The sequence below is a fragment of the Mytilus galloprovincialis genome, chromosome 3 (genome assembly GCF_965363235.1).
Source record: "Mytilus galloprovincialis chromosome 3, xbMytGall1.hap1.1, whole genome shotgun sequence".
NCBI lineage: Eukaryota > Metazoa > Mollusca > Bivalvia > Mytilida > Mytilidae > Mytilus > Mytilus galloprovincialis.
Genome location: NC_134840.1, coordinates 13,044,276 through 13,054,412, shown reverse-complemented (window position 1 = coordinate 13,054,412; position 10,137 = coordinate 13,044,276). Strand labels below are relative to the sequence as shown.

At 31.2% G+C, this 10,137-nt stretch overlaps 1 protein-coding gene across 2 annotated transcripts; it reads left to right on the top strand.

The window, feature by feature from the left end:
* The first annotated feature begins 1,308 nt into the window (after positions 1-1,308).
* LOC143067219 (uncharacterized) lies at positions 1,309-9,889 on the top strand. Of its 2 annotated transcripts, none has more exons than XM_076240320.1 (4): positions 1,309-1,706; positions 3,617-3,850; positions 8,292-8,426; positions 9,365-9,889. In XM_076240320.1, exons 1-4 carry the CDS (start codon positions 1,364-1,366, stop codon positions 9,877-9,879), a joined length of 1,227 nt encoding a protein of 408 aa, XP_076096435.1. In that variant the 5' UTR covers positions 1,309-1,363; the 3' UTR covers positions 9,880-9,889. The 2 variants fall into 2 exon arrangements, with proteins under 2 accessions (XP_076096435.1, XP_076096436.1); XM_076240321.1 differs by having other exon boundaries at positions 1,653-1,777.
* The last annotated feature ends 248 nt before the right edge of the window (positions 9,890-10,137 follow it).

The window sequence follows — 10,137 nt, the reverse complement described above, 5'->3', positions numbered from 1 at the left end:
GGAAAATTGGATTTTCCATGCATAATCTATACAAAATCTGAAAATTTTGCACAACCTGTAGTGTGAAAATAAGTCCCGTGACCAATTCTTTTTATTAATTTTTTTTAAACAAGCAGGATATAAACCATTTGTAAACTACATTTTGGCAAATTATTAAAAAATTCTATGGATTATAATTTAGACACCCCATCTACCTTAATTCTGAATAGGATTTGTTTCCCTCAAGGGTATTCCTCATTTCAGTTGTTAACTTAGGAACATCTGAAAATGAATTTACTTATTGAGATCAACATAGTCTGTTGTTTCTTTTTTTTTTTTAATAAATTCTTATATAAGTATTTAGCTTCCAGAAAAATATATTCTTGATTGTTTATTAAACAGCCTTCATTATTGAATTAACAAAGTTCTTAGTTTCTAAGTTGTGAAGGATCTTTCTCCTCAAGTTCTTCTACCCATTGTATTTTTGAGCGTACATAATGACCACGCATTTTTTTTGTCTTAAAATTTGTAATTCAGATTTCGTTTGATTTAGATCTTCAAGAGAGCTTCTGTTGTTAGTAAATTTTCTTCTTATTTTTGAATTTCATTTACTTAAGCATTTTCCAATTTATTTATTTTTCTTTCTTTTTGTATGAGGCAAAAGGAAATTGTTTTACACCTAATTTATGTTATTAATGTTTTTAAGAACAACTGATCATTTATTGTGAATTGAATTTCTAAACAACCTACCCTACCTGGTCTAGTGAGTCTCTATTGGTACTAAAGTTGCATATTGATCGTTTACTTGTTCTATTTTTCTTTAACAGATTTAACATATTCTATATCATACAATAAACTATTATTAAATTTCCACAAGCCCTTCCCAATATTGAAATCAAGTTATTTTAAAGTATAAAACTATTGGTGAATGATCAGATCTGTAGCTGTTTTGGATTTCTACTTCTTTTACATTTTGATAGAAACTCCGAGATATAAGATGTCTTGTTAGTATTCTCGAAAGGGATCAAAGACCTTTTCTCTTGCTCGTGGGTTATTTATATTTAGAAAGATCAGAATAACTTGTTTGTAGTTTAAAAAAAAATTATTTCCTTTACCGTCTTTATTATAAAAAGAGGGCGAGTCGTTATTTGGTCTGTACTTAAAATTAAAGCCAACAACTCGCCCCACTTATAATTAAAATTAATACTTATGAAAACCTTAGGGCGATTCGTCTCTAGGGCGAGGTGTCTTACTTCATTCTCCAACAATTGGCGGAAGATATAGAAGAAAGAACATATTTCCAGCATAATATTGGTGTAAACATTCCCCTTACTTGTAATCCCCTTCGTGAAGCAAGATTTTTTAATCTGAACAAAATTTACAAATGGCTCATAAAACATCAAAGCCTTCATGCAGCAACAAGAAAGAGCAATTCCTTTTTGATAAAGTCCCATTTCAACAGTTTCTTTCGAAATCCACTCTCTTTAGATTTTTCAAGTTTGGTAGTAACTGTAATGGAAATGCAGGCCATTCTTTTTCTGGTGCAACATGCGATCTAAAGAGGAAAATAGACCAAAATGAAAGCCAGTGGTATGGAATATTGATGTCTCAGCTATTTGAATCAGGATACAGTTTTCTGCAGTCTAAACTTGATAGTAAAAAATCAACTTGTTTTGATGAACGAATGACAGCATTGAAAACCTTGATCAAATTCTTTGCTGAAAAAGGTAGATACCTATGCATGTATGTCTTATTCAAGTCACTTCAACACCTGGTTAATTCAGCAACCCTTGTTTTTGTGAGTTATATATTCTATAAGTTGTTTGTACGGACTAGATAAATATAAAATAAGATTGATTTTGATTTTTGGTGTTTAAACACCACTTTTAAGCACTGCATTTAGGCTAGATAGTGGCGGACAGTTTTTATTGGTGGAGGAAGCCAGAGTGCTCTGAGAAAACCACCTACCTTCGATAGGAAAAGTGACAATCCTAGTCAATTAAGATTGGAGTCAAGTACACCCACACAAATTGGGTTCTAATTCACAACCTCAGTGTTGACTGGCTAGTGATTGCAGTAGTAACCACTTAGACCACTTGGCCACATTTTAGGTCAAAAGACCATCTTCAAAAGGGAGCCTTTTGAAGTTAGCTAACACCGAACAGCAAGCTATAAAAAGCCTGAAAAGGGACTAGTGTACAATTGTGTAAATCCATTCGAATGGTCTAATCTATATAAAAAAAAATTAGATACACCAATGAACCACATCAAATTCAATTCATACACGTATAATTACAATCCAAATTTAGACCTGTATCAAGCTTGAATATTGTGTCCATTTTTGGCCCAACTATTCACAAAATGGGTTTGACCTCTGCAAAATATCCAGCTACGCTCAGCCAAGCAGTTTATTATCATCTTTCACAATATATTCATTAACATGATTAAGTTTATGGTTTTTTTTTTCGTAAAAAGTATTAACCTCAAAAGAATTGTATGCAAATGCATTTCTGAATATTAAGTACTATATATATACCATGGTTCTTACGAGCATGACCATGATGACGAGTTAGCATTTAGACAAACGAATTTGAAGAATGAGTTTGTTTAAATATGTTACATGTAATGAGTAAGACACATAGTAAATATAAATAAAATGATTGACAGCTTGAAGACCTTGAACTAATATTGGAAATTGATCACGTTACAGTTTTATCCAATGAAATGGAAGCTTGCACAAGCATGACAAGTCACTCACTGTTGTGCCTCATGTATGATTTTCTAAGTATTTCATTTAAAAGAGCCCCATAATTCATGTAATTTGCAGAAAGTACATGAAGTAAAGAATATGTCGGATTTTCCCGATTTTTTTGTTTTGCGCCCAATGTATGACATGTATGATCGTATATGCAGGTAATTTCATTATGCATCAGAAAGTAAACAGAAATGTCAGATTTTTCGCAATAATTTCTGAATTTACAGTACTTAAATACTTAACCATCTTAGTCAGTATACAACATCTGTAGGTTATAACTGTTAAGTGTACAACAATGTACAATGGTGTAGAAGCAGTTAGAATAACAATTTCCAGATCAGTTGGAAAAAAATGAAAAGATAGTCACATCTACTAAATACTGTAAACCAATTTATTTCAAGGATACTTTATTTGTTTTACCCTTTCTAGTCCACTTTGCGGCTATATAATTTCTAATTCACTTGATCATTGATCATGTTGATATAGTTTGATGGGGAAAGATTCAAGTTTTACATATATATATATATATATATATCAGTCTAAAGATTTGCACAACGGTACTGATATAAGATGTTATAATACAAAAATGTTGTTATTAAATCGTGTTGAAAGCACTTGAGGACACATATATATTTATATATACACTATGATTTATATTCACGTTATTACAATGTATCCTACTCGTGAAAGTCTCGAAAATAAGTTGGTTTTCAGTAAGAGGATTGATAAGTAACTCAATCTTATACATGTAAGAATATCAGTTTTCAGTTGATATTTTGACAGACAGGACAGGGCATGAATAAAATTTATGAACCATAATTGTTCCCTACTGAGATAATGATGTATTGACTGAGCTGAATATTTCTTTCTTTTGGCTTCTAGAAATTCATGAGAAAAACATACAGAATGCTTTGGAAAAGATGAATAGTACAGAAAATAAAGAAAGTGTACTGGTAAAGGCATTAGCAGAACACTTGTTTGGGAAGCTCTCTCCAGGACAACAATATGTGGTGGATTCAACCATAAAATACAAAGGCAACAATTGTCAAGAAAAAATAAATAACAAATGCAAGTGTGGCTGTGACACAGAAATCTGTTATGGTGCCACTGGAATAGGTAAACAGTAGCATTTCATCTAGTTCTCTGTAAACTCATTCCCTACCAGGCTATACATATTGTACTTGGACACATATATCTTTCAGGAAAGAATCATCAGAGATGCTTGAATTACAAAAGTTAAAAAGGCCAAAGTATGAAATTGAAGAGCATTGAGAATCTGAGTTCTTTAATGTTTTGCCTAAAAAAGATTATATCTAGTCGAAGAATTCTAATAGAAAGAAATATTCAATGACCAAACATCACATTCTCAATCAATGTTTTTGATTTTATTCTTTTTAGGTCTCTTTTCAACACAAAACTTTCTTTGTGAATTAGAAATGGCTTTGAGAATTTCTTTGAGAATTTCTGATGAAAATTAACAATCGAAAGCACTTGAGGACACATATTTGTATCTGTTTTTTTTAGTCGCCTATCTACAAGTTAAGTAAAAGGGGACTTTAGGTTTGCATTTTGTTTGTCTGTCCATCTGTCAGTCTTGAAAAATCAGTTTTCCAGACTGTTTTTTCTTCATGCTTGAAGATATTGATTTGATATTTGGTGTATTGTATTATCATGACAAGTTACAGGTCAAGTTTTTCACAAATTTTAGCTTTTTTCTTTTAAAGTCCTTTCCCTAGAATTATATTTTTGATGAACTACTTATTAATTTCTAGATTTTTTATGTTCAAAGGGAAATAACTCTTTTTTAAACTTTCCCTAATATTAAATTTTAATGAAATACTAATTTATTACAAGATTTATGTTCAAAGGGAAATAATCATTTTTTTAAAGATTTGTAAAAGACATTGTAATAAAAGATAATTGACATCTTGGATTTTTATCTTTTCTTCAGTTATTTATTTGAAGAATTTAGTGGTAGATTTGTTTGTTATTTTATGTAGTTTACACCATGAAAAGTTATAGATCACGTTAGAACTTCGTTCCATTTCAATGAATTTTTAAGCGGTAGGGGACCAGTGGCGGATCCAGGGGGGGGTTCCGGGGTGCGCACCCCCCCTTTATTTTTGCCGATCAATGCATTTGTATCGGGACATATGTTTTGCACCCCCCCTTTGCCCTGGGTGCCCTGGGTTAGCACCCCCCCTTTCGAAAATTCCTGCATCCGCCCCTGGGGACTATGTAATGCCATGCAATACTCACAAAATGCTTGTTCTATCTTTTTTTTTGTAATTATTTTATTTTTGATGATGAAACATGTGAAATTACATACTACAGTAATTGATACACATTTTAAAAATAAAGTTATACTTGATAAATCAATAAAGTCAAATGGATATAATTAGATATAGATATAAATATTACAAAAAGATTTTGTTAATTAATCAAATAAATTAAATTAAAGCTGCTTCTAACAAATGCCATTTCTGATCCATTTTTACTTTTTGTACAGGGGTTAAGAAACATACAGAGTATTTTTCTATATTAATCCAATATTTTAAATATTCTACCCCACCATAATTTGTGGGGGATATGTTCTTACATCTACATTTGTATATATAATATTTCAGTAACAACAAAATATTATTAACTGTTTTACTGTTAACAAAATCCTCAGACACACCTAAAATGACTTCTTTTGCACTGAAAGGCAGGAGAATGCCATAATTTTTAATCCAATTTATAACGGATAGCCAGAAGTTTTGTGATACATTACATTCCCAAAAAATGTGAAAAATATTTTCTTTAATTTCTGAACAAAAAGTATAAAGTTCAGTTTCTTTTAATTTACATTTCAATAAAAATGAATTACATGGTAGAATCATATTAACAATCTTAAATTGAAAGTTTTGCAAAAAAGAGTTTCTGGTAATAATGAAGGGCATGGAATAAATAGCATTCCAATCCTCAATCTGCATATTTAAATCTCTTTCCCATTTTTCACTGGAAGATAGAAATATCACTTTATTATCCTCCAAAAGTAATGTATAGAAAAATTTACAAGATTTTGGTTCCTTATTAACTTTATCTATTAATTTATTTTTAATAATTTCCAGTTTTGAACTACCTTCTATTATACTTTTCAATCTCTTTGGAATCACACTTAAAATACCATAAAATTCTACAAAATTAGTATTGATATTATATTTTTTTTTTAATTCATCATATGAGCATAATGTATTATTATCTGACATCAGATCATTAATGAAGAATATACTATTTTCAATATATTTGAACCTCAAAATCATCTTGCCATCCATTTTGATGTTCGGATTCAGCCATATGGACTGGGTCAGGATTTCAGTATTGTTTTAAGCTTAAGCTTATTTTTTATTTACCAGGATATCATGCCAAAATGGATTAACTTTTTCTGCTAAATAAAGTAAACCTTCTTGACTTAAGTGTAAAATTTTGTCACCCCCAAGTATGTATATAACTAAGTAGCAAGACTTTCCAAGGAGAGTAATTTTGGGGATCTTATAATTTATACAGCCAAGACATTTTTACACTATAGCAAAAATAATAAATATTAGGCATCTTAAGACCACCATCACAGTGTTCAGACATTTATCACTGCCCTTTTCACTTTATCAGGTTTACCTTTCCATAAAAAGTTAAAAAATATATTCTGAATCTCCTTCAAAACCCCTCCTGGGGGATTAGGAAGGACAGTCAGAACTTGAACCAAAATGGGAAGTGCTCAATTACAATATACGTTAGTTCTCTTTAAGCCAAAGTATTGAGTGATGACTTGATACTGTTTATCTTGGCTGTGAAATTACATAGTTTTATCCATTTTAGCAAGCTCAAACCATATACCTAATAGTTTAAACCTCCCAGAATGGTTCCAAACAAGGTTTTTTTCTGGCAAAAGTTTTTCCATACTACCCTTTTTTGACCCAATATCCATACAGCTTGGTTTTATCAACATTACACCTAAGTCCAGCACATTCTGAAAATTTATCAAACAAGTATAAACACTGATTTAGGGATTTTTGGTCACCATACAGGACTACGGAAGAATCATCAGCGTATTGACTCAACAGAAATTCAGATTCATTAATTGTTACACCCGCAACATCAGGGTCATTTTTATGCCCCACCTACGATAGTAGAGGGGCATTATGTTTTCTGGTCTGTGCATCCGTTCGTCTGTCTGTCTGTCTCTCCGTTCGTTCGTCTGTTCGTTCGTCCGTCTGTCCCGCTTCAGGTTAAAGTTTTTGGTCAAGGTATAGTTTTTGATGAAGTTGAAGTCCAATTAACTTGAAACTTAGTACACATGTTCCTTATGATATGATCTTTCTAATTTTAAAGCCAAATTAAACTTTTGACCCCAATTTCACGGTCCACTGAACATAGAATATGAAAGTGCATGTTTCAGGTTAAAAGTTTTTGGTCAAGGTAGTTTTTGATGAAGTTGAAGTCCAATCAACTAGAAACTTTAATAGTACACATGTTCCCTATGATATTATCTTTCTAATTTTAATGCCTAATTATATTTTTTATCCAATTTCACGGTCCATTGAACATGGAAAATGATAGTGCGAGTGGGGTATTCGTGTACTTTGGACACATTCTTGTTAATAGCTGCACTTAGTAATTCTAGCACTAAAATAAATAGATAAGGAGACAGAGGATCCCCTTGACAGACCCCCCTTTTTAATGAAAAGAAATCTGAATTATAACCGTTATTTAACACTGCACTAGAGACATCACAGTAGCATGCCTTAATTCAACTTATAAATGTATGGTCAAAGCCATAAAACTGCAAAGCCTCATATATAAAAGACCATTTGACTGTGTTGAAAGCTTTTTCAAAATTGAAAGTAAAAGTCCAGGAATGTTGTCTTCTTCCATCTTTTCCATCAGATCATAAATAAATCTGGTATATTCACCTATATACCTACCTTTATACTATATTATAGTCTACACACAAAAGTGTTCTTTATATAAAATTTTCACTTACCCTCCTTTGGTATACAGGTAATGAGTCCCTGTCTTTGAGTGATAGAGAACTTTCCATATTCTAAAGCCTCATTTAAACATCTTACTAGTGGTAATTTAATATCATTCAAATTTTTTTTATAAAACTCAACAGTGAATCCATCTATACCAGGTGATTTAGAGTTCTTCATATGTTTAAGAGAAGACAGACATTTCTGTACTGATAAAGGTCCTTCACAAGATTCCACCTCTTCCTCGATAGGTTTTGAAATAAAAGGATTGTCATGCTGAAGAAATGTGCTCCTGTGAGTTTCAAGTAACAATGGGTTAGAACTAGTATACAATTTTTTATAAAATTGTTTTTGTTCATTTCTAATAATACATGGATCTGTTATTTCAGATTCGTCCTCCAGAATAAGTTTTTGGAATAATTTTTTCTGTGTAATGTTTTTTTTCCAAATTACAAAAATAGTTACTTCCCTTTCCCCCCTCTACTTGCCATCTATCTTGATTTGTCAAATTAGTTGTTGGATTTAAAATGACTTTATTATTATAGGACATGCAGATGTATGGCATGGATTTGTAGACATTATGATGACATTCTCAGATCAGAAGCCAGAATCAACTGCCAGTGTATATTTGGCATTAAATGATGATGGACCATCTCGGAATAAAAAAATGAAAATCTCAGGTAAAAGTTTTTTAAAACTTAAGATCACACTGACATGACATAAAAGGAAAAAAATGTCAAAATTGAAAGTGAAACAAGGGTAAACCATTTTGATTTTACAAACCTCATTTTCAGCTCACCTTGCCCAAAAGGACCAAGTGAGCTTTTCTCATCAATTTGCGTCCATTGTCTGTCATCATTTGCTAAATTTTACAAAAATCTGCTCCTCAGAAACTACTTGGCCAAATGTAACCAAACTTTACCTAAACCTATAATTTGAAATAAAAAAGACCTAGAAAAATCCTATTGCAAGAGTTCACTATCTATTTATATCTATAGTCATGATAATATCATGTTTATGTTTATATCTGGTTATGTGACTGTCAGTAGTCTTGGTAGGGTCATATCAATAGTAAATAAGATAGCACCTAGACTAAAATACACACGAAATGCTGATGCATATAATAAAATCTAGATGCATTGTAAATTGTTTATTTAAGACTTTTTATAATTGGATAAACGTTTACAGTATGTTCTAAGGTGAAAACGAACTTCACAGTAAAGCCACTTAAAAAAAAGATTTGCCCAAATATATTTTACGTTTAAGAAGTAATGGCTTATTTCTTCGCTGGTATTTATAATATTCATATCCTGAATCCTAAGGAAGGTATAAACAATGTACTAATAGGTCGACATATAGAAGGCTTTTTATTGGTATTTTCTTCAAATCTATCTTTACAGTGATTTATAGGTTCGTCAACTATTTTCATATTTTTGTAATTTATCTATGAATAAGATGAAATAAATTGTTGTCAATTTAGATTATTGTAAGATAAAATAATATTTCTCAGGCTTTTCATGCTTGCATAACTAATGACAATAAATTAAAATTGAGTCAACTAGTTTTGTGCATTATAACTATTGTAGAACTCACATTTATTCATATTTATAAATTACAGATGGGAATGAAGAGGATGATGACAACATTTTATGTGATTGCGTTTTAGAATCGTATTTAAATAAGGTTCAGGATAAAGCCACTGCAGAAACAGTTGTGTTTGCCTTAGCATACCAGATAACAAATCCAAGTTCTACAGGATTCATACCACACATTATCATTAGTCCAAATGAGTTTTATATCGTAATGTATGAACCTGTTCATGATGTTTTATTGTGGTCCTCAGAGTTTCCATTGATATCTCAGTCAGATTGTAAATTACAAGGTGTGTCAATTATTGCACTTTGGATGGTTTTGCATTACAAATTATTTTGTAATGGAGTTGACGAACTATTTGATGATGTGGGTGAAATAAAAGCAGACTTTTCAAACCAGTTAGATGTTGAAAATTTGGATATATACAAGAAAAAGTTAGAGATTGGAGTTCAGTCATTTGGTGCAACACCACATATAAACCTTGTACATTCTCTTCGTGAAGTTGACTTTGTTTTTCCAAAGCTGAAATTAAGAAAATAAGAATTGCTAAGCGTTTTTATTATTGTGTATGCATTATTTCTCTGCTATTACTTGATGCCAAGGTCATGGTTATTGAGTTCTTTGAACTAAACAGTTGAGGTATACATGTTTGTATACAAAACACTAAGAGTATATTGCCAGGATCCATGTACAAAACTTTGACATATGTAGGATTTATGTACATGTACCTACATATTAAGGATTTGAAGAAACGACGATTTTGTACAATATCTTTGGAAAATACACCTTGCATTTAGA